The sequence below is a fragment of the Hyperolius riggenbachi genome, chromosome 9, assembly GCF_040937935.1.
Source record: "Hyperolius riggenbachi isolate aHypRig1 chromosome 9, aHypRig1.pri, whole genome shotgun sequence".
Classification (NCBI taxonomy): domain Eukaryota; kingdom Metazoa; phylum Chordata; class Amphibia; order Anura; family Hyperoliidae; genus Hyperolius; species Hyperolius riggenbachi.
In genome coordinates, this window is record NC_090654.1 from 226,623,570 (window position 1) to 226,647,769 (window position 24,200).

Sequence of the window (24,200 nt, forward strand, 5' to 3'; positions counted from 1 at the left end):
TGCGGATAGCAATGCTTTTTGCCGCCATGCAGTCATAAATGTAATAAAGATGAGAGGTTCAATAAACAGGGACCGGAAACGCTAACCCAGCAGCAGCAGCACACGTGATGGAACAGGAGGAGGCGCAGGAGGAGAAGGCCACGCTTTTTGAGACACAGCATCCCAGGCCTTGCATGAGGACAAATAGCGTGCGGATATAGCAATGCTTTTTGCCGCCATGCAGTCATAAATGTAATAAAGATGAGAGGTTCAATAAACAGGGACCGGAAACGCTAACCCAGCAGCAGCAGCAGCAGCAGCACACGTGAGGGAACAGGAGGAGCCGCAGGAGGAGAAGGCCACGCTTTTTGAGACACAACATCCCAGGCCTTGCATGAGGACAAATAGCGTGCGGATATAGCAATGCTTTTTGCCGCCATGCAGTCATAAATGTAATAAAGATGAGAGGTTCAATAAACAGGGACCGGAAACACTAACCCAGCAGCAGCAGCAGCAGCACACGTGATGGAACAGGAGGAGGCGCAGGAGGAGAATGCCACGCTTTTTGAGACACAGCATCCCAGGCCTTGCATGAGGACAAATAGCGTGCGGATATAGCAATGCTTTTTGCCGCCATGCAGTCATAAATGTAATAAAGATGAGAGGTTCAATAAACAGGGACCGGAAACGCTAACCCAGCAGCAGCAGCAGCAGCAGCACACGTGAGGGAACAGGAGGAGCCGCAGGAGGAGAAGGCCACGCTTTTTGAGACACAACATCCCAGGCCTTGCATGAGGACAAATAGCGTGCGGATATAGCAATGCTTTTTGCCGCCATGCAGTCATAAATGTAATAAAGATGAGAGGTTCAATAAACAGGGACCGGAAACGCTAACCCATCACAGATGGTCATTGTTCATGTTACTTGGTTGGGGTCCAGGAGTGTTGCGTAGTCGTTTCCAATCCAGGATTGATTCATTTTAATTTGAGTCAGACGGTCTGCATTTTCTGTGGAGAGGCGGATACGCCGATCTGTGACGATGCCTCCGGCAGCACTGAAACAGCGTTCCGACATAACGCTGGCTGCCGGGCAAGCCAGCACCTCTATTGCATACATTGCCAGTTCGTGCCAGGTGTCTAGCTTCGATACCCAATAGTTGAAGGGTGCAGATGGATTGTTCAACACAGCTACGCCATCTGACATGTAGTCCTTGACCATCTTCTCCAGGCGATCGGTGTTGGAGGTGGATCTGCACGCTTGCTGTTCTGTGGGCTGCTGCTGCATGGGTGTCAGAAAATTTTCCCACTCCAAGGACACTGCCAATACCATTCCCTTTTGGGCACTAGCTGCGGCTTGTGTTGTTTGCTGCCCTCCTGGTCGTCCTGGGTTTGCGGAAGTCAGTCTGTCGGCGTACAAATGGCTAGAGGAGGGGGAGGATGTCAATCTCCTCTCTAAAGTCTCCACAAGGGCCTGCTGGTATTCTTCCATTTTGACCTGTCTGACTCTTTCTTCAAGCAGTTTTGGAACATTGTGTTTGTACCGTGGATCCAGAAGGGTATAAACCCAGTAATTGGTGTTGTCCAGAATGCGCACAATGCGTGGGTCGCGTTCAATGCAGTCTAGCATGAATTGAGCCATGTGTGCCAGAGTCCTGCCAGAATCCTCATCATCCTCTTGTGAGCGTTGTGATAGTTGTTGTGATGCATCATAGTCGTCACCTTCTTCCTGGTCTGCTTCTGCTGACCATTCGCGCTGAATTGTGGAAGTCCAACGTGCACCGCTCTGGCCCTCGTCAGTGGTGGCAGGAAATTCCTGCTCCAACTCCAGCTGTTCCTCCTCCTCTTCTTCGTCATAGCTGCTGGGGCCAGCGTTTCCTGATGCGGATGGCCTGATGTTGGTACCATCACGCTGATCGTTTTCTCCTTAAGTTTCCCCCAGTTGCATCATGACAGCTGTTTCCTTGATTTTCAACATTGACCTCTTCAGTAAACACAGCAGTGGTATGGTAATGCTGACTGAAGAGTTGTCACTGCTCACAAGCAACGTGGATTGCTCAAAATTTTGGAGGACTTGGCAGAGGTCCGACATGTTGGCCCAATCGGATCCACAGAAGCTTGGCAGCTGTCCGGATGTGCCTCGGTACTGCGCCGTCATGTACTGGACCACTGCACTCTTCTGCTCGCAAAAGCGGGCTAGCATGTGCAGCGTAGAATTCAAGCGCGTAGGGACATCACACAGCAAGCGATGGTGGGGGAGATTGAAGCGCTCCTGCATCTTGGCGAGTGCCCCCGAAGCAGTACTGGAATTTCTGCAATGTTTGGCCACTCGTCGCACCTTCAACAGAAGATCGGCCACGCCTGGGTATGTCCTCAGGAACCGCTGAACTACTAGGTTCATCACGTGCGCCAGGCAAGGGATGTGTGTCAGCTTAGCCAACCTTAAAGCGCGAATGAGATTACTCCCATTATCACACACAACCATGCCCGGTTTCAGGTCCAGCGGTGTCAGCCACAAATCCGTCTGTTCCTTTATTCCCCTCCAAATTTCCTCCCCTGTGTGCTGCTTATCCCCAAGGCAGATCAGCTTCAGCAACGCTTGCTGACGCATGCCAACAGCTGTGCTGCACTGCTTCCACGATCCTACTGCTGCTGGGTTAGCGTTTCCGGATGAGGTACAGCTTTGAGATGCGTTGGAGGAGAAGGAGTCAGAGAGGTAGGTGCTGCTGTTGTTATCCAGTGGGAGGGACGGTGGTGCAGCTGTTTGCGGCGTGGGCAACACTCGCGCCGTAGCAGGTGAGGAATCGCTGCCAGGCTCCACAAGGTTCACCCAGTGCGCGGTAAGGGAGATGTATCGACCCTGGCTGAACGCACCCGTCCAGGTGTCAGTGATGAGGTGAACCTTGCAGGCAACGGCATTCTTCAAGCTTCGGGTTATTTTGCTGACCACGTGCTCATGCAACTCAGGCACTGCAGAGCGCGCAAAGTGGTAGCGGCTGGGAACCACGTAACGTGGGATGGCCACTGACATCATGCCCTTGAAGCTGTTTGTCTCCACTACTCGATATGACAGCATTTCGCAGGCCAGAAGCTTGGCTATGCTGGCTGTTACTGCCACGGCCCGGGGGTCATTTGCTGGCAATTTCCTCTTGCGATCAAACATCTCCGAGACAGACAACTGAATCGTAGGGCTGCACACTGAAGGGCTGTTGGTTGTTGTGTTTGATGAACACTGGGATACCTCAAGAGCACTACTCCGGAAAGTGACAGTGTCAGTGTCTGATGTTTGTGAATGTTGTGAACCACGCAATGGCTGGGCTACTGCTGCTGCTGAGGCGGGTCTGGTGGTGAGTCTGGTGACCCCAAGGGAGGCAGTGTTGCTGGTACCCTGTCCTGCCGCGTTTGCCCACAGAGTGGGATGTTTGGATAGCATGTAGCGGCTCATGCTGGTGGTGGAGAGGTTGTTAATACTTTTCCCCCTGCTCAGGCAGGTCTTGCACACCTTGCAAATCGCCATAGTACCATCCTCAGTGCAGTCTTCAAAGAAAGCCCAGACTTTGGAGCACCTGCCTTGCTGGCGATTTCTGTTTGCGCCTCTTTTGCCTCTCACTTGAACTTCCACACTTGTGGTGCCTGAAATTGCGCGCCGCCTACCTTGTGGCACAAGGCGAACTCGTGCAGCAGTGGGTTCTTCAACAGACTCATCTGTGCTGCTGCTACGACGGCGATGTTCTCGCCATGCAGTCATAAATGTATTAAAGATGAGAGGTTCAATAAACAGGGACCGGAAACGCTAACCCAGCAGCAGCAGCACACGTGATGGAACAGGAGGAGGCGCAGGAGGAGAATGCCACGCTTTTTGAGACACAGCATCCCAGGCCTTGCATGAGGACAAATAGCGTGCGGATATAGCAATGCTTTTTGCCGCCATGCAGTCATAAATGTAATAAAGATGAGAGGTTCAATAAAAAGGGACCGGAAACGCTAACCCAGCAGCAGCAGCAGCAGCACACGTGGTGGAACAGGAGGAGGCGCAGGAGGAGAATGCCACGCTTTTTGAGACACAGCATCCCAGGCCTTGCATGAGGACAAATAGCGTGCGGATATAGCAATGCTTTTTGCCGCCATGCAGTCATAAATGTAATAAAGATGAGAGGTTCAATAAACAGGGACCGGAAACGCTAACCCAGCAGCAGCAGCAGCAGCACACGTGAGGGAACAGGAGGAGCCGCAGGAGGAGAAGGCCACGCTTTTTGAGACACAACATCCCAGGCCTTGCATGAGGACAAATAGCGTGCGGATATAGCAATGCTTTTTGCCGCCATGCAGTCATAAATGTAATAAAGATGAGAGGTTCAATAAACAGGGACCGGAAACGCTAACCCATCACAGATGGTCATTGTTCATGTTACTTGGTTGGGGTCCAGGAGTGTTGCGTAGTCGTTTCCAATCCAGGATTGATTCATTTTAATTTGAGTCAGACGGTCTGCATTTTCTGTGGAGAGGCGGATACGCCGATCTGTGACGATGCCTCCGGCAGCACTGAAACAGCGTTCCGACATAACGCTGGCTGCCGGGCAAGCCAGCACCTCTATTGCATACATTGCCAGTTCGTGCCAGGTGTCTAGCTTCGATACCCAATAGTTGAAGGGTGCAGATGGATTGTTCAACACAGCTACGCCATCTGACATGTAGTCCTTGACCATCTTCTCCAGGCGATCGGTGTTGGAGGTGGATCTGCACGCTTGCTGTTCTGTGGGCTGCTGCTGCATGGGTGTCAGAAAATTTTCCCACTCCAAGGACACTGCCAATACCATTCCCTTTTGGGCACTAGCTGCGGCTTGTGTTGTTTGCTGCCCTCCTGGTCGTCCTGGGTTTGCGGAAGTCAGTCTGTCGGCGTACAAATGGCTAGAGGAGGGGGAGGATGTCAATCTCCTCTCTAAAGTCTCCACAAGGGCCTGCTGGTATTCTTCCATTTTGACCTGTCTGACTCTTTCTTCAAGCAGTTTTGGAACATTGTGTTTGTACCGTGGATCCAGAAGGGTATAAACCCAGTAATTGGTGTTGTCCAGAATGCGCACAATGCGTGGGTCGCGTTCAATGCAGTCTAGCATGAATTGAGCCATGTGTGCCAGAGTCCTGCCAGAATCCTCATCATCCTCTTGTGAGCGTTGTGATAGTTGTTGTGATGCATCATAGTCGTCACCTTCTTCCTGGTCTGCTTCTGCTGACCATTCGCGCTGAATTGTGGAAGTCCAACGTGCACCGCTCTGGCCCTCGTCAGTGGTGGCAGGAAATTCCTGCTCCAACTCCAGCTGTTCCTCCTCCTCTTCTTCGTCATAGCTGCTGGGGCCAGCGTTTCCTGATGCGGATGGCCTGATGTTGGTACCATCACGCTGATCGTTTTCTCCTTAAGTTTCCCCCAGTTGCATCATGACAGCTGTTTCCTTGATTTTCAACATTGACCTCTTCAGTAAACACAGCAGTGGTATGGTAATGCTGACTGAAGAGTTGTCACTGCTCACAAGCAACGTGGATTGCTCAAAATTTTGGAGGACTTGGCAGAGGTCCGACATGTTGGCCCAATCGGATCCACAGAAGCTTGGCAGCTGTCCGGATGTGCCTCGGTACTGCGCCGTCATGTACTGGACCACTGCACTCTTCTGCTCGCAAAAGCGGGCTAGCATGTGCAGCGTAGAATTCAAGCGCGTAGGGACATCACACAGCAAGCGATGGTGGGGGAGATTGAAGCGCTCCTGCATCTTGGCGAGTGCCCCCGAAGCAGTACTGGAATTTCTGCAATGTTTGGCCACTCGTCGCACCTTCAACAGAAGATCGGCCACGCCTGGGTATGTCCTCAGGAACCGCTGAACTACTAGGTTCATCACGTGCGCCAGGCAAGGGATGTGTGTCAGCTTAGCCAACCTTAAAGCGCGAATGAGATTACTCCCATTATCACACACAACCATGCCCGGTTTCAGGTCCAGCGAACAGGGTGATGTTCTGCAGAACCCGAACAGTGGCGAACACTGTTCGCCCAACACTAGTCATAGCCCGACTTTGTTGGAAGTCGTCTGACTTAAAGGCATGCCCATGAGAGATGCTCGGAGTCCCTTTAAGTAAGACCCACAGGATTTTCAGCTACAAAAGCTATGTTTGGCACTAAAAAAGGCAGCATTTGATCACTTTGATTACTACGTTTTTAGATGGTATATTCAGAACTCTAACTGAAGATTGGTAAAGAACTTAAAAGAATCAGATATGATAAGGATTCACATAAAATTATTGAACCCAGAAGCGCTTTTGTGGGCTTACCATCATCATGAAGAAACTTGGAAAACTTTTGTTGCAGAACTTTTGACAAATGGAAGGTGTTTATATTGAGCAGCTGTTCATGGGGGCTTTTCATAAGCTCATTGCCTGTTCAGAGCAGCTTGGCATATGCCAACATGGTGCCACTGCCAGCCTGCCCACATACACCTCCTCACTTCCTGGAGAAAGTGGAAAAACATTCAAAGCTGAATGCTGGGAATCCTGGAATCTAGCTAACAGTTAGTGCACCACCCCTAAAACAATGTTACCTTAAAGCAAACCTGTAAGAGAAAAAAGTAAAAAAAAAAAAAAAAAACAGATACGGTACTTACTTTGGTACTGGAAAGCCCCTGGTTGGTCTAGAGGATTCCCTAATCCTCCTCGACCCCTCCGCCTCTGCCCATTACACTTTTCCTCTTCATGGCTGTTCTACCATCCATGCACGAGTGCCTGGGCAAGCCCAGTAGAGTGAGGCCACTTGTGCATGCATAGCAGGAAATTTTGACCGATATGTTTAGAGGAACCAAGTGCTGGAACAGAGGGTTGTAAGAAGATTAGGAAGCCTCTGAAGGTATATATCTAGTTTTTTAAAGACAAAAAATATAGGGACACCGAGAGCCCAATATAGTGTAGTATGTATTGGTAGTAAAGGAAGGTTAAAGTAAGTATAGTAATACTCACAAACCGGGGTTACCGCTTAGGCAACCACTGTGATTGCAGGTGGGAAGAACAAGCCTGTCCCCACTCAGGATTAAGAAGTCACTCTCTGTAGATAGGAAGAAAATGAGGGTTTCTGCCCTTCCACCAAGGGTGGACTACTGGTAGTACAATATAGGAGTGAACAGAGGCGCCAAAAGAATAAAATGTTATAAAAATTTTAAAATGTGGAAGTGGTGGAGGTGGACTCTTACCCACTCCATAGGACACAGCAGTAGAAATGTGCTAACGTATAAGAGAAAATGTATTCATACACTCCACGATTTTTGCAATGCGTTTCACAGGTGTGACCCTGCTTCATCAGGCAGTCAGAAATGGGTATACAGCTGTGGGTCAGAGACAATTGAAATTTAGACACAGCATGTACCATATGTAAAAAATCATCAATCACGATAATAATAATGAAGAAGTTTTAAGAACATAAAGTATAAAACCTCCAATACCTAGGTTTAACCCATCCACTACCGTTCTACTGCTTTTACCTATATCCTCCCCTTTTCCTCCCCTTTTTCCTTGCTGCTGTCCCCCAGCCCCCCCCCCCCCCTCCCTACCATATATTATTTACTATATACACATACTTTAGCACAATGTGTATCTGCACCTACGGGTATGAAACTACACATATGTGTGTACATAGGCTTTCCCTGATGTATTAACATAACCCCTGTTTTATTGTTATACTAACTGACACTATATAGATAGCTAGTTTTTGTTGTTGTTGTTGTTATAGCTTTAGGCACGCTTTAAGTTAAAAAAAATGTACAAAATAAAAGGAAATAAATACAAATCATGGGGCCTCACAGTATAATTCTGAAGCAGGCCTCGACCACAGGCACATGCGAGTGACAGCATGCCAGATCTGTAGCAACAGTAATGGACATTTCCTAAGTTTGCAAGCAAGGTGGGTACATTTTCTAACTCCTACCAGGGCCTGATTACTGGAAAGGCCACAAAGGTCCAGGTATTGGGTGGCTGGACAAATGAGGAGAACCATATGGAAGAGGGGAGGTGCTGCCCAAGGGAGCTGTACAAGCAAGAGAGCGACTGCCATATGGATGTTTCACCCAGAAAAGGGGGCTGCACATGGGATTGGAGGGGAGCTGGAACAACAAAAAAGTAAATCCGGCCTTGACTCCTCCAGTAAAACGGACATTATTAATACCTAGTGTGTCTCTACCCGCTCCCTTTAGATTATAAGCCTTTGGCAGCAACCCCATGTATCCTACTTGACCGCACTACTTCATCATTGAGCACCCATCCCATTGACAGACTTGAAAAGCTTGGTCTCCATTACCATCTCTCCATTGCGTGATCCTGTACTGTTGTATTCTTGCAAGACTAAATGCTGTGTCACCTCAATTTATTATAAATGTCTGTACCCTTATTTAATGTCCAGTGCTGTTCTATGGATATTGCTACATCTCTAGGTGGGTTCACTGCCTGCAAGCTGTCCCCATACACCTGCGGGGTGTTGGCTGTAGCCTACGGACTTGTAGGACTGGCAGTGGGAAAATACACGAATAGTGACATATCCATACATGCACATCTGAGCGGCTGTCACCCCACATGAAAGACGCTATATGTACAGTCTCCATTAAACTTACAGTATGAAGAACATATGCCAACAGCAGTTGATCCCCGATAGATGGTGGCTGATTCAACCAAAAAATAATCACTTAGTAATGGCTCAATACAAACATTTGTATGAGTCTGCCCTTACAGCCCAATTTTTTTTAGGGGTATGGAACCCTTTATTTCTTTCAGCTAAGTTATTTCAGGGCATTCCAAAACAGTAGAGAACAGGCACTGGATGTAATCTGGCATTATGGCCCCGAGCCACTAGTAGTACTAATGAGACGTGCACACGTGAAGGAACATCCATATGGTATGCAGCAGACAAAGTAGCACTGAATCAAAAACGGTACCTTTATTGTGGGCATTCAGATACAGACAGTATAGTGTGCAGTGCGGGTGGGAGGAGCCTGACAGCTGTTTCGCTGCGGGCAACTGTGAAACGGCTGTCAGGCTGCTCCCACCCCCACTGCACACCATACTGCCTGTACCCGAATGACCACAATAAAGGTACTGTTTTTGATTTAGTGCCAGTTTGTCTGCTGCATACTATTTCAGGGCATATAACCAAATTTTGAAAATAACAGTTTCATACAAAACTGCAACTTATATGAACAAAAGGCAAAAATGTGAACGCTCCTCCTACTGCCATATGGTGTAATGAGATTTGTGGTTGGAATTGGGCTTTAAGACAACAAGGTGTCTACCATACCATAATATACCATTCTAAGGCCAGGTATATTTGCAGATGTATTTAGTGTTTTCTTCATTGTTTCTCACTGGGAACAGAATTGCTTTGTTCATTATGTAGCTGGAGAGAAATTGTGTAGTCTGCGCAAAATAACACAAAGCGCCTTAGGTGATCCTACAGAGAGCAATGGAAAGGCAGTTTGCTGAGTGGGTGAGAAGCACAAAGCTATTCATTACACAGATCTGCCTGCCCTTCCTATTGGTAGAAAAGCTAAGCCTCAAAGGAGAATGCAAACCCATGTTGTGCGTTTGGGATGCTTAACATGAAACTCCACTTTTTCTATGAAAAAAGGCAATCCTGCTTTGTTTTATATGTATGGGCTGGAACCCATTAGGAATCACTAGGAAGCACTGCAGCGCTTTTAAATTGAACAATGCTTCCGATTAGTGTTTTTTATAAATAAACTTTATTATACACACCTGTGTATATTATTACACACACCTAAAACAAGCATGCAGCAAATCTTGTCATAAAAATCCGATATGCATGCTTGTTCAGGGTCTATGACTAAAAGTATTAGAGACAAAAGATCAGCAGGACTGCCAGGCAACTAGTATTATTTAAAATGAAATAAATATGTCAGCCTCCATATCTCTCTCCTTTCCCTTTAGAGCCCATGTACAGTTTTTATAATATACCCCTCCCCCACCCTAAAACCTTTAATAGCAACGCAGTGACTCATCTGCTGCTCTACTCAAAACGCTCCTGGCTTATACTCACAAGACCTCAGAAGTTCCAGAAAAAAAGGTCACGCTGGGACTTACGAACCTGTCGACCTCTAGAGATGGTCTTGCCTACTTCTGAGAGGGGGGTGACAATCATGCTGCTCAACCACTCTCTCCACCACTCCTGGAGGGCAACCGTGGCTGTTGTAGCCACACATCTCCCCTCCCCCTCTGGTACATTGAGTGGTATTTTGATGAGTCATAGAAAGGAGTTTGTCTCTCCCATATCACCATGGAGATTTCTTGGATATAGTGTGGGAGTTGAAGGAGTGGGAGGAGTAAGGACAATGCCAAATGGAGCTGTAGCGGGCTTGAAATGCATCTGGACTCCAAGGCTGTGTAGCTGAATTGTGAGGTCACATGACCCTCTAGGTTCAGCATGGAGGGGGGGGGGGGAAATCATTTTGTTACTTAGTTAACAAGGGAAAAGGTGAAGTGGAAGAAGTCTTCTTAACTCACTAGAAGCAAATTCGTATCGCGATTTTCAACAATGGCTCCATAACCAATGCATATCAATTGAGTCATTTCCATTGAATGCGGTTGTGCCATTGCGAAGCGATACGGTGCGCTGTGGGTCGAAATATGGATTGCACGCTGCAGTTTTATGCAGCACACATCAAATTCCCCTTAGCAGTCAGTGACAGCCGCATCCAGACTTAGGGAAGACAAACGGAACACACCTGCGGCGGTCTGCGATGCAAAAAGCCGGCTGCAGAAGGCATCCGGCTAGTGGAAGCGTGCCCTTAAATCGGAAGTACAGTTTGGTATAATATGCAGTTTATAAATTGGTATCTTATAAATATGCAATATTATGCGCTTTACTAGGCATCACATTCTAGCCTTTTACATGATGGTAACGTTAGCTTTATAGGGCCACAAAAAAACTCTTGTTTGGCAATGAGCACAAGCCCCATCCAGTAAGGGTGCTGATCATTGGTCACTCAATTCTGGATGTTGTTTCAAGGTCGGTTGTGGTTTTATCTCCTACTCTCTCATTGGTCAGCCAGGTCACAAGAGGACCCACATCAACCAATCAATGGGAAACATGAATAGGTGTTTCTAGTCCAATATAAACTCTGACCTTTTATAAACAATTGCCAAAGAGCTCTGTTAATATGTATAAAGAATAGGATGTCTGTGGTAATATTTTATCCTAAATGTGTGGCCATTCTAAAGTTTCTATGGAAGATATTAGGAGAATTTCCCAATTGTTTCTTTTCTGACTACAGTAAATATATATTATATAGCTGTCTTTTCTTTAATGATAAATCCATATCAGTTACTGTTATGCTCTCAAGGGAATAGAGAGCAGGTGGCTGCCAACCTGACTCTTTCGTGTGATAATAGTCTGTTTTTGTCTTAGCTGTTTATGTTGCTAACACCTTGGCATGGGCTGACGCTGTAAGCGCCAGTGATTTCATCTATAGAACAGAAACTGCCAATACAAGCTAGAAAACACCTGATGCAGGCTATTATCTTAGCAGGGAAAAGTCTGGAGCCGCCAAAAGGGAATTTTTCAAGAGGTCATTGAAAAATGAGTCAACAATTTCTGAGAGCTTCCATAACATGGAACATGGATGGATAATGCCTATATGAAAGCACTGGCCTGATTTACTGAGTTTCTCCAGAGAAGGCGGGGTGGGGGGATTTGGTCAACTTATGGGTACAACAATAATTGTTAGACAAGGTCTGCTTTCCTCAGTTTCTATGAACGGCATTTGGCTGGTGGTGCCTGTACCGTGTTTCCCCAAAAATAAGACAGGGTCTTCTATTCATTTATACTCCAAAACATGAGTTAGGACTTATTTTCAGGGGATGTCTTCTTTTTTCCATGAAAAACAAACTAAATGTATTCTTGAACTAAAAAAAAATCAACATTTATTCAGATAAATAGACATGTCATTCCTTCCTGGTCCTCCGTACCTGTGTTCAGCACTGTCACCCCAGTTGCAGTTATTCGACCAAGTGGTCGAATAAGCCTTCGGGGTTTCTCTGAAGGCTTTAGATGCACTTGTGTCCCCCACAGTGCTTACCGAAGAAAGGGGGCTCCGTTCTGTGTGAGTGTGCAATTGCGCATGCACACTTAAGTTGCACGGTAGGGAGCTACCAGTCTTCAGAAAGAAACACTTATGGACACAAGTGCTTCCAAACAGAGCTAGGACAAGGTCCTTCAGCACCCAAGGCTGAGACACCATCCCTCCACCCCACCCGTCACACACTGATTGCTACTAGACTAAGAGGCGCCCCAGGGCCCCCAACCTCCTCAATACCTTAATCTCTAGTTATCTGACTTGCAGTCACTGCCATGTATCCTCTTTTCCTATTTCTTTCTGCTTCAAACACAATTGGGAATGACAACTGTATGAATTGTGCGCCCCCTCCTACACTGCGCCCTGAGGCTGGAGCCTCTCCAGCCTCTGCCTCGGGCCCGGCCCTGCTTCCAAAGCCTTCTGAGGGCTCATGAAGGTGGCACATTTGAATAGGTGATAGCTCTGGAACAAGGACACCGAGAGAGGACAGGGAAGGCTCTATGAGATCCAGAGCCTTCCCTCTCCATAGGTGAGTATATAACTTTACTATTTTAGTTCCTTGCTTTAATGTCTGGGGTCTCATGGGGTCTTTTGAATGCACATTTTTGGGGGGCCTGGTTTTCTTGGTGAAGGGTATATCTGTCCTGCTGCATTTTAATACCATTTGATTTTACATTTTGATATTCAAGCTATACCGTTCAGTATACCGTGTTACAGTATCAACTATTTTAATTGACTTATTAATGGGCTGTACTAGGGCTTATTTTTATTAAAGGATACCCGAACTGACATGTGACATGATGAGATAGACATGTGTATGTACAGTGCCTAGCACACAAATAACTATGCTGTGTTCCTTTTTTTCTTTCTCTGCCTGAAAGAGTTAAATATCAGGTATGTAAGTAGCTGACTCAGTCCTGACTCAGACAGGAAGTGACTACAGTGTGACCCTCAATGATAAGAAATTCCCCTTTTTACCTCTTTTTTTGCTCTCAGAAGCCATTTTCTGCTAGGAAAGTGTTTTATAGTTGGAATTTCTTATCAGTAAGGGTCACACTGTAGTCACTTCCTGTCTGAGTCAGGACTGAGTCAGCCACTTACATACCTGATATTTAACTCTTTCAGGCAGAGAAAGAAAAAAAGGAACACAGCATAGTAATTTGTGTGCTAGGCACTGTACATACACATGTCTATCTCATCATGTCACATGTCAGTTCGGGTATCCTTTAAATATTAAAATATTTTTGGGGAAACAGGGCAGTAACCCACACAGATAGGAGATTGCCATTCAGTCTTGCCATGACTGTGAATATTTACACACTGTCCATTGAAACGTCATGGTTTTCACTGAATGTCTTTTTAATGGAATAAACCGCTATCAGATGTATTTCACCTGCTGTGACACTGATACAGCATACAAATGAAAACTATTTACAGATCAGTCCTTGTACATCTGCAGATTTATTCTTGGATTACTTTTATGCTTTTCAAAAGAATAAATCTGAGAGTCAATAGATTGCCAGAAAGCATAAGACGCATTGCATAAATAGGTAGTAATAATAACAGCCAGAGCAGCAGAAACACATAGTAGTAGTAGTCAGACCAGGATTTACATCACAGGAGCCTATAGGCACAGGTGTTCTGGAACCTTAGCCTTTGTCCTCAGTGAACCTGCAACCTCCACCGAACCGCACCACAAGTGTGCTGGCTGCCCCAGCTGTCACTTCTCCCTTACTTCCCTTGCCCGGCATAGGTCACTTCAGGTGCCCCCTAGTATTAGGTAGCCAGAAGTACCCTCAATATTAAGTAGCTAGAGGTGCCCCCAAGTATAAGATAGCTTAAACCACCTCAGTATCAGGTACCCCTGACTGAAGGGATATCTGATCAATGGACTGCCAAAAGCAGGTTGAGTGACCTCTCATTTACACTCTCATCATCAGGACCCTGTATAGGGAAGAAGGGAGGAACTTGGGGAGGGAATTGAGCCGCCTTTCCATCATCAGGAGCCTGTAGGCATGTGCCTACAGTGCCTTATGGTAAATCCGGCCCCAGTAGTAGTATTGTTCCTCTTGCCTGTGATAGTTGTGTGCAGTCTATTTGCAGTATTGCAGAGCTGTCAGCGTAGCTCCCTGCTCTTGCTAGAAATTGTAACTGTAAAAATGCATTGACCCTGCAAAATTGAGCTGAAATCAAAAGATTGCTTAGTATTTAGCAAACATGGAACTCCACTTTACTATACTATATACTTATGTTTGATGCTCCGGTCGCTCAGGTCAAAGGCCGGCCATGATTACTGTTTCCTTTTACAATATGCAGCATGCCTGGTTGTCATATTGATCTTGTGTCTTCTTTTTTCTGACTCCCTGAGATTGGTTTCACACTTTAAGCCAGCGTTAGCGATGCGTCTCTTCCACTGCACCGCATCACTCCGCCAGAAACGTGCCTTCAAGGAACACCACGTTAGTACGCGGTGTTACCTGTCTGGCCACCAGCCAAGCAGGAAGTGATGTGCGCTTGTTGTCACTTCCTGCTTCTGGGCATGCGGAAGTGCACGAAAGTGTATTGTAAAAATTTGCTTCCACGCATGTGCGCTGTGACGTCGCATCTGTAATTGTTTTATAATCCACGTGTCTAACATGTCTTCCGGGCCAACGCAGATCGCCATAAGTCGATGCAGGAGCCGAGCAGTAATGTAGTTTTGGATCTGCGTCGGGGATGCGATGAAAACGTCACTTTTCGTCGTGTCGCGCTGTACCGCGGAAGTATGAAAGTCTCCATAGACTTTCATTACCCGGCGGTGGGGTGCGGTAAAAGTACCGCACCGCCCTGGTGTGAAAGGGCCTTGACCTGTTTTGTTTTGTGGCCAGTGATTCTAAAAGTTTTAGAAGCAGAGGATCAACATGACAGTGAGGAAGGATGTCAACAGCAGCTGTGTCCTATTTTTGATCTCAGGCATACATTATTGCTCAGTCCCATGTGTAGGCTCATCTGACTCACTGAGAGAAAATCTCAATAATGTTGCAGGTTGTATGTCTATGGCTGGGGGCACAGAGGTCACCCAGCACTAGCTTATCACTGGGAAGCTATAGCAATCTGTACAGGATTTCCAATGCTAACTGTAGTTATCCAAGTGGCTGGACATGCAGACATGATCCAACTACCCTTTGGCATTCCCATCCACCAGCTGTTCCACAAATATTAGCTTGGCTGAGTATTACAGTTTGTTCTATAGAGAGAAAACGGGGGAGCAATGTGCGGGCACCACTACTACTACACTAGCACTCTGTAAGGTCACTCACACTACCATGCTGGTGAGTGCTCCTTTCAAGCATATCTGTCTTTGGCCATTTTGATACCCCAGGCAAGGCATCTTTTGTTTGCCTCCTGCCAGAAGAATTACAACAAATTACAAGCAAATCAAACATAACTGGAGCTTAACTAGCACATTAATAGCTCCTGCCATATTTTAATTACTTTTTACAATGTAGATGTTAAAAGGACCATCATTCTCTTTCTTGGAACTAGAAATTCTTGTAAAAGAATTCCATAAAGCATGCATGCTTAGCATAGCTCTGTGGTGCCCCGACCTGCAGGTTTCACCTTAGGCATCGGCCTGGTTCGTCTATGGCTAAAAACGGTCCGCTTTCTAGGGCCACGTATAACAGCCATTGTCAATTTGTTATGCCCGACTCTCATGCCTTGATGAAGGGACCCTGTGACAATCCCAAATCATTGTACACCTCTTTTTAATTTAGAATAAATACTGATTACTACTAGAATGCCATACCTGTGGTTTCCTACCCTGTCTGGTCATTGTAAGCTTATAGCTGTCTCTGCAGGTAGCCTACAGACATGAAATAGTCACATGATCTGGCCTGGGTGTTTTAAATTTGCCATCTCAGGTCTAATGGTATCTTGCCCAATCCGATTAATAGTGTGTGTTGGCATTGTAGACCAAACCAGCTAAAAACAGACATCTAATGGTTATCAGTGCCTTCAGGCATAGTATAATTAGATCTATATGTTACAGGCTGAGCAATCCTGGCAAGAATCCAGCTAGATATTCGTTTAAAACCCTGGTTGACACTTCTATTGCTATTTCCATTAATTTAATTTTCAATCCATTAAATCAATACAATGATGCAACCGAGCACAGGCCATTGGCTTCTCTTGTTTCCATTAGAAATTTTCCCCTGAAATGTCTCGTCTGTCAGTTCTTATCAGTAATCTTCAATCATGAAGTCCCGGACTCAATTTTCTGCTGCTTGTGGCTCAAAAGTTGTCTGTCTGTCACGGGAGCTGCTGTTTTAATAGACCTGTAAGGCTACAAGATAACTGCTGATGGAAACCATTTATGGACTGTCTAATCACAGCGAAATGATGGCTAAAACATCCCACCTTAGATAGATTAGTCAGAAAGGTATAAAATATATAAAAGACGGGGGAAAAAAACCCATGAAAACAACAAAACTGAAAATATGAAGCTGTATGTTTCCTCTGTAGAGTTTTTTTTTTGGGGTGGGGGGGGGGGGGTGGGGTGGGGGGGCGGAGGGGGTAGATGGTAACTAAAGTGGACTTGAACTCTTGCACAGGACAATTGTAAAAAGAGGCGCCCTGGTGTATATAAAACTTTAAAAAACAAATTAAATGGAGAAAAGTGAAGTGGCTTACTTCAATAACGAGAACTTTGTGAACATTTTGCACAAGAACAGAAACCCTTATAAAGCAGCACCACTCAAAAATATGAGGAATACCAGTGTATATAGTAGAAAAAAATGGTAACAATTCTTTATTACGAAATCTCACAGTGTATAATCACAAGTAGCATCAAAAAATTAAAACATTTAAAATTACTCATAAAAGTACTCAATTTCCATTAATATCAGATGCAATCAAATAATAATGAGTTTGATCAATCAAGTCTATCTGTGCAGTTGCACACTGGAACAACAAGGCTCCCTGTGTAACCCTTGAACCCCGGGTTCAGTATGAGCAATGACATGGGTGCCTAGTACACAATTATCTATAGGTGAACAGTAAACATTGGTGATTACCATAAATAAGGTGCAAAAAATACAACATTGAAAATACAACAGCAAAAGAGGCAGGTCTGGACTATCCAGATCTGGAAGTGTCAAACAAAAAATATATATATAACAGGCAAAGTGCAACAGATGGTGAAACAACCACTAGATGAAGTGCATAGTGTAACAAAAAATAGGATACTTAGCCCAAGTATAAGTATGGTGGCATCAGCATCAGATTGGTTGGAGTGAAAAGGAGCCCCTCACAAAGACCACACTAGTATCGTGGGCGTTACCCCGCTTTTTCAAGGAGAGGATAGAACTTTGTGAACACAAAGGATACTTATTAATCAAAGGCGACACATTTCGCGGGTCTGAGCCGGCTTCCTCAGGCCAATAAAAGTGTCAATAAAATCAAAGTCGTCCAACATAGGGAGGCTCACAAAGGGAGGCTCATAAGGTTCACAAAGTTCTCGTTATTGAAGTAAGCAACCTCACTTTTTTCCATTGTATTTGTATACACCAGGGCGCCTCTTTTCCTAATTGTGCTTAGTATACCCCCAACAAAGGCTATTGGAGGGGTCAAGACAGACCTCTGGTGGTCTTTGCCCCACTAGTCGTCTGTCACTGTTTTCAAGGAGAGCGACCGCATCCAGGTCCAGTTGGGCCACCCCAAGTGGAGTCGGGTTCATGGTCTCCATCTGCTTCTTGTGGTTGGTTGCTCCTCTGCAACCTGCCTTTGTGAGTAGAGAATCTATTTACATTTTATTTTAAAACCTGCATCTTTATATAATGCACTGCTTGCCTCCCGTTTTTGTTTCCTGTATTTTTCTTTAGGGTGTCAAGACACCCCTACTACTCTTACACAGGACAGAAGGAAAACATAGAGAAATGCACCCTGTATGTATTTCTAGAGTTCAGCCTGTCTAATTCCCCCTCACCCGTGTCTAATCACAAGTTGTAATTTGATCCCTCAGCTGCGTCAGCTGACTGCCATGGCAGATAGGCTGATTTAAAAGCACAGGATGTTAACCATACGTCTGCTTCCATGAAAGCAAGAAGTAGATACACTGCAGATTTATTGCAGGATTTGTATCCGCGGTAACAAAGAAATTTCTTTAAAAGTATTTATGCTGTTGCGTATCTTTTAGAGCAGAAAGGAAGATCTGAGTTCAGGTCCGCTTTAATAGAGTAGGGGGTGGGACTTACAGTTGAATTATGAAACATAACAGATGTAATTAAGGTGACCCTGAAGCGAACTTAAAAAAAAAGTTAGGCATCTAATTTGCCAAATAAATGGCCAATCATAATTGGATGTGTGTACACACCCTAGCTTTTTTTTCTTTTTTAGATAATCACCTATTTAGAGGGAATGCTCTTGATCCCATAAGTCTGGTATACACGATGCAGTTTTCCCATTAGATCCACGGGATGATGATCGATAATTTCCTGCATGTCCGATCTGCTCCCGATCGAGAGCGGGATCGACTTTCAGATCAAAACAGCATAAAATCTATCCTGTTCTCGATCAGAAGCAGATTGGACATGCTAGAAATTATCGATTGACCCATCAATCTGACGGGAAAATTATATTGTGTGTACCGGGCAATAGAGCTTTCCTGGTCCTATCTACGGCCCCTTGTTCCAGTGCTGTCACCACCGAGTACTCAGAGCTGGATTTCTGGAAAGGCCACAGAGGCCTGGGCTTTGGGCGGCTGCTTCCCAAAGGGGGCACCTGAACATGAAAGGAGGCTGAAAATGGGGAGCAACACATGAAAACGGGAAACTGATGCCCAAGGTAGCTGTTCATCAAAGAGAGAGGCTACAGTACATGGATGATACACATGGAGGTGCTGCACATGGTGGGGGGGGGGGGCAGCTGCACATAAAAGGGGAGCCACAACATACTTGGCCTAGGGGCACAAAAAGTATAAATCCGGCCTTGCAATTACTTTTGATGTCACCCCCGAGTACTCTGTCTTCAGAAACACTCTGGAACACGAGAGTGCTGCCAAAGGCTGCCAAGGAATCCCAAAGGAACTTGATTTGAATGGGGGGGGGGGGGGGGGGCAGCGGCGCTGGAGCGATGTTACGGAGAGGGGACCGGAAAAACTCCATGGGATCCAGAGCAATCCATCTAAAAAGGTGAGTATCTGATTTTTTTTTTGTTTCTCTTTTTTTTTTTGTTTAAATGTTGCTTCATGGTCACTAAGTAAAAAAAAAACATCTCAAACCAAATCAGTAAAAAGTTGCAGTGTTCATGTAATGGATGCTAAGCTTACACTATGCACATTGCTTAATGCCGCACTACAATGTGGGCATAACACAATGCACATTCTGCATGTTATAACATGTATGTTACTTTTCATAGCATGAAGATTGCTATGGTAACATGATTGTTAACACACACATTATCCAGACGTGCACAGTAGAAAGTGCTTTTCGATAACATGGTTCGTTTACAGCGCAGAGATGTGACAGTAAATTGTTCAGTTGTATGAGCAGTGTGTTCACATAGAGCAATGCATTGTGCATAGTGTGAATGCAAACTTAGGCCTGGTGCACACCAGAGGAGTTTTTCTGAGCGTTTTGAGTTTTTAAATCTGCTGCTAATGTTATCCTATGTGTCTGTGCACACTGGAGCAATGAGGTTTTGTAAAAAAAAAAACCCATAGCATTACATTGGGAAGAGCTTTTGAAACCTCTAGCGCCCAAACATCTGAATTTTAAATGCAGAAAAATCATGAATTCAGATTCACAGACAAACACTAATAAAAATGCTATGCCATTGAAATACATTACATGGGTGGCGATCACATTTTCAGGAAAATCACAGGCCTGCCTAAATGTCAACTGCACTCAGCATTGAAATTTCAGAGTTGGGTGACACACAGCATGTTATTATCACACCCACAGGTTGTTAAATTACATCCAACACTACAGCCCTTGATGCTTAGGGCTACCACCTCAAAGTGGCCATTTACTAAGAAAAAGTGGCAGTCAAGCCTACCTCCAAATTCTACCTTTAGACATCGCAATAAGGCCCAGGGCTGGTAACATGGAAGTCCACTGTAAGATCTTAGCCATAAACCGGAAGATATTTGCTTTGAATACTTTCCCATTTGATACAGATGTATTAGTGTCAGACTGACATAGTATTTTCAGTAAGGCTCATTCACACTATGGGCTTGATTCACTAAACCCTGATAACTCAAATATCACACCTTATCAAAGATATCAAACCTTATCAAAATTAACATGCCTTATCAGAGTAGCATAGCGAGCGCTACAAACGTATGCCTGCTAATTGCCAATGGCACTCGTCCTGCCCTGAGCCCTTGCAGGTTTGTAGCGCTTGCTATGCTACTCTGATAAGGCGTGTTGATTTTGATAAGATGTGATAGCTTTGATAAGGTGTGATATTTGAGTAATTACGATTTAGTGAATCAAGCCCTATGCCCGTTGTGTCGCAGAGCAACGGACAATATTATCACATTGAGACGCAATGCAATTGTATTTCAATGGGTCTCTTCACACTGGTCATTTTCCGTTTAGGGGACCCAGAGGGTAACCTGATAGAGAAATTCCACTAATGTGATTGGGTGGACAGGATCATCTCAAACTGCAAGCTTTCAGATAGGTTGATGCAAACTACGCCCACACTATTTGGTCAATCACAATGCTTTGTGCTGTAGAGGGTGCTGTGCTTGGAGAACTATTAACCATGAGGTTATCTGCTGGGTCCCCTAAACGTCTTTTTTGCAGTGTGGTGGGACAAGTCCGGACAGAACAACGCAATGCCTGCAGTGCATTACCGCATGACAGGCGCGGTTCGGGATGCGGTGCAAGCAAAGTTCTAGGGCCTATATGCTGCACTGTAGGTATCGCATCACACTAAAAACGCGTGATGTTTCTATTTCTGTGGATACGCAAAACAACGTATGTAGTGTTAAAGTAGCCCAAGGGCCCTTTTACACTTATTGCGTTTTAATGCGTTTTTCTTCTCCATAGCTGTGCATTGTAAAAAAGCTTCAGTTTTTCAGCATATAGTGTGAAAGAGGCCATAGGGAAACATGGACACTGAACTGCATATCAGTTGTCCTTCCAGTTACAACTGACAGCAACTGATATAGTGTAAAATGACCCTTACAATTCTATTGCTCCTACTAACCATCATCATCATCATAGTAATCCATACCTCCTTTTTCTTGGACTGAAATCATAAATCACTGACTGGGTCAAGCAATGAAATGATGATTTATAACCAGAAGAGCCCCAGTAATATTTTACATTGAAAAGCAGCAAACAGTAAGGCAGTGAATGTGGAAAGCCCTTTGTGGTGTGATGCACAGAGACAGTGATCAGACTGCTGAGTGCTAAGCATTAGCTCATAACTGCTCTACATGGACATGTCTCCAGTTTACAAACTAGCAGGTACCACAAGACTACTGGAAGAAGCAGGCAAAGGAAGCTTTAAAGGAAACCAGAGGTGAGAGGGATAAGGAGGCTGACATGTTTATATCCTTTTAAATAATGCACATTGCCTGGCTGTCCTGCTGCTCCTCTGCCTCTAATACTCTAAGCCATAGACCTTCAACAAGCATGCAGATTAGATGTATATGAGAAATCTGACAAGATTAGCTGCTTGCTTGTTTCAGGTGTGTGACTTAGACCCTACTGACCAGAAAGATCAGCAAGACTGCCAGGCAACTGGTATTGTTTAAAAGGAAATAGATATGGCAGCTTCCATAAGTCTAACACCTCAGGTTCCTTAAAAAGAGCATCTGCAGCATTACACACACCTCTCCAGCCTCCCCACACAGGTTGCATGTCTCATCCAGCAAGATGAAATCCATCAGCAAGCAGAAGTAACTTACCATATCATAGACATTGAGGATCACCGGTTCATTGGCCATGGTGAGTCCCGTCTGCTCCTCACGACTCTCCCAAACGTGCAAATTCCCTCTGGTCACCGCTGCAATGGGTTACAGGAGGCTGAGATGTTTTCATTCTAGGTTACTCCAAGCAAACCACTCTGTGGCTCTTGATGGCCAAAGTTATGAGGAAAACAGGTTTCTTCCTCACCCCACAGCTCATGGACATAGCTAGATGGGATGTCCAAGTCTGGTGGCAGCCCCCAAGTTCTATGATCTGCAATCCGGCAACCAAGAGGACAACATGGAAGAAATAAAGCAAGAGTACTAAAGGATCTGCTGCAGTGAGTTTGCCATCTGTACGCCAATGACCTTTACAGTGCTTAAGGTGAGCCTAGCATTTAAAAAACATGCTGCTCCTGCCTGCATCATCCGAGCCACTCAGCATCAGTTGTAAGAGACAGAGACCCCTGCCTCTCCTCCTCGGTCTGGCTAACAGCAGTGCACAGATTGCAGAGGGATGGCTTCATGTATAAGTAAGGCAGAAATGCTATTCAATCAGGGATTTGTATCCTGTGTTTATCTCTGCTCGTGGGAATATTGACGGTTCACGGAGCCCATGATGGTGCTGCTGATGCTGTTTCCAGGATAATCAGGAGGGGGGGGGGGATGATGGGTGAGAGAGAGAAAAGTCACGGTTTGTTATGTAGGGAGCCGAGACAGGAAAAAGACGTGAAAGCCAAGGGTTTGCAGCTCAGAAGCAGAGGCATGACCCCTGCTTTCCTTACAGTAGAGACTATATAGTATCCATAGAGAAATAGGGGCAAGATGACTTCATCTAAATAGGAGGAGGGGCCCTGGCTGGGTGCCTAATCGATCTGAATGGGAGCTGCAGGGAGGCTAGTTACATCATACAGCATCCCTGGTCCCCTGGAGAAGGAGGTGGAATCATGAATACTGCATGCAAGCCATTCATGAAAAAGCACAGAAGAGAGTTCCCCTCCTGATTATACATCTAGCTTGTGGAATTCCCTGATGAGAGGCTCTCTGTGAGCTGGGCTGCACAGCTTGTATAGCCCACAGCGCTATTAACCCTGGCAGTGCTGGAAAGTACGCATCCATCCTCACTGTGCGCTCCTCTGATATTTTATCATGTAGTAAAAAAATCACACCGATTAGTAATAATAAAAGGTCTTTCACCCTAGATGGACAAGCAGACATATAATATCCAAGTTAAAGTAAATATAGCAGACATGTTTTGGAGTTCCCAAAAAGATTACAATCTCATTTTCTAGTATTTGGCATAAACCACTTCGCAACTAGACTTTATTTCACCCTTACGGACCAAACAAGTTTTGAAATTTTAGCTATGTCCCTATTTAACCAGCAATAACTTTATCCCTACTTATGCCACCCAAATTAAATATATATCATTTGTTTTGTTTTTAATTTTTTTTTCAACTCAGCTTAGACCAAGAAGTTGCCCCAACCAGCCAGAGTAAGTTTCATCAAAATCTTCTTTAGAAGGGTGGCCCTCTATGGAAGAGTAGTGGTTTGCATTATTCTTGGGGGAAAAAAGTGAAGAACCCAATAAGTTAAACTTAATTTTTTTATTTAACAAATCAATTTTTATTGCTTTCATTTTTTGAAAAACATGACAATGTGAAAGACAAAGGAAAGAGACCCTGCGCAGAGGGTTAATTATTATAGCATAACAAAAGTTTACAGCGGTGATGTAGCATACAGACATTACCAATCACATAAGACAACAATGTCAACATATTACCATATACATATGAAAAAGTACCCATAAGGTAATATAATACTATGGCTTCAATAAATTAAATCATACCAATGGCACAAGGAGGAGAAGAAGAGAAGGAAGAAAAAGAAGGAAGAAGCTCTGGAAAGTCTCCGCTCAGGCTCCATAAAGATCAAGAGTTATCTATTCATTCACAAAGTGACAACACAAAGAGGAATGGCAATTCATACTGATAAACACCTTAATCTGGATCTGTGCTTGCGGTATCTTTATTGCTATACCAGGGTGCCCATATTTTATCAAATCTCGTTGGACACTTACGATTTTGTATGTCATACGATACAGAGGAAGAGCTGTGTTGTCTTTTTCCACTGATTAATTGACAGTAAGATGTTTGATTTCCAAACACGTAAAATATCCTTTCTAGCATAAAAGCAAAGAATTCGATTAAGGTATTG

At 45.0% G+C, this 24,200-nt stretch overlaps 1 protein-coding gene across 8 annotated transcripts in view; it reads right to left on the reverse strand.

The window, feature by feature from the left end:
* The window catches only part of LOC137532986 (deubiquitinase DESI2-like), a 248,478-nt gene that overhangs the window by 194,250 nt on the left and 30,028 nt on the right, over positions 1 to 24,200 (reverse strand). For 2 of the 8 annotated variants that reach the window (XM_068254072.1, XM_068254076.1), the window contains exon 1: positions 21,984 to 22,759. The exons of 5 other annotated variants lie outside the window; for them this stretch is intronic. In XM_068254072.1, the coding sequence (XP_068110173.1) occupies positions 21,984 to 22,022 (39 nt within the window). In that variant the 5' untranslated portion in view covers positions 22,023 to 22,759. Of the gene's footprint in view, positions 1 to 10,095; positions 10,270 to 21,983; positions 22,760 to 24,200 lie in introns of those variants that run through there. One more of the 8 variants, XM_068254070.1, reaches the window with a different exon arrangement.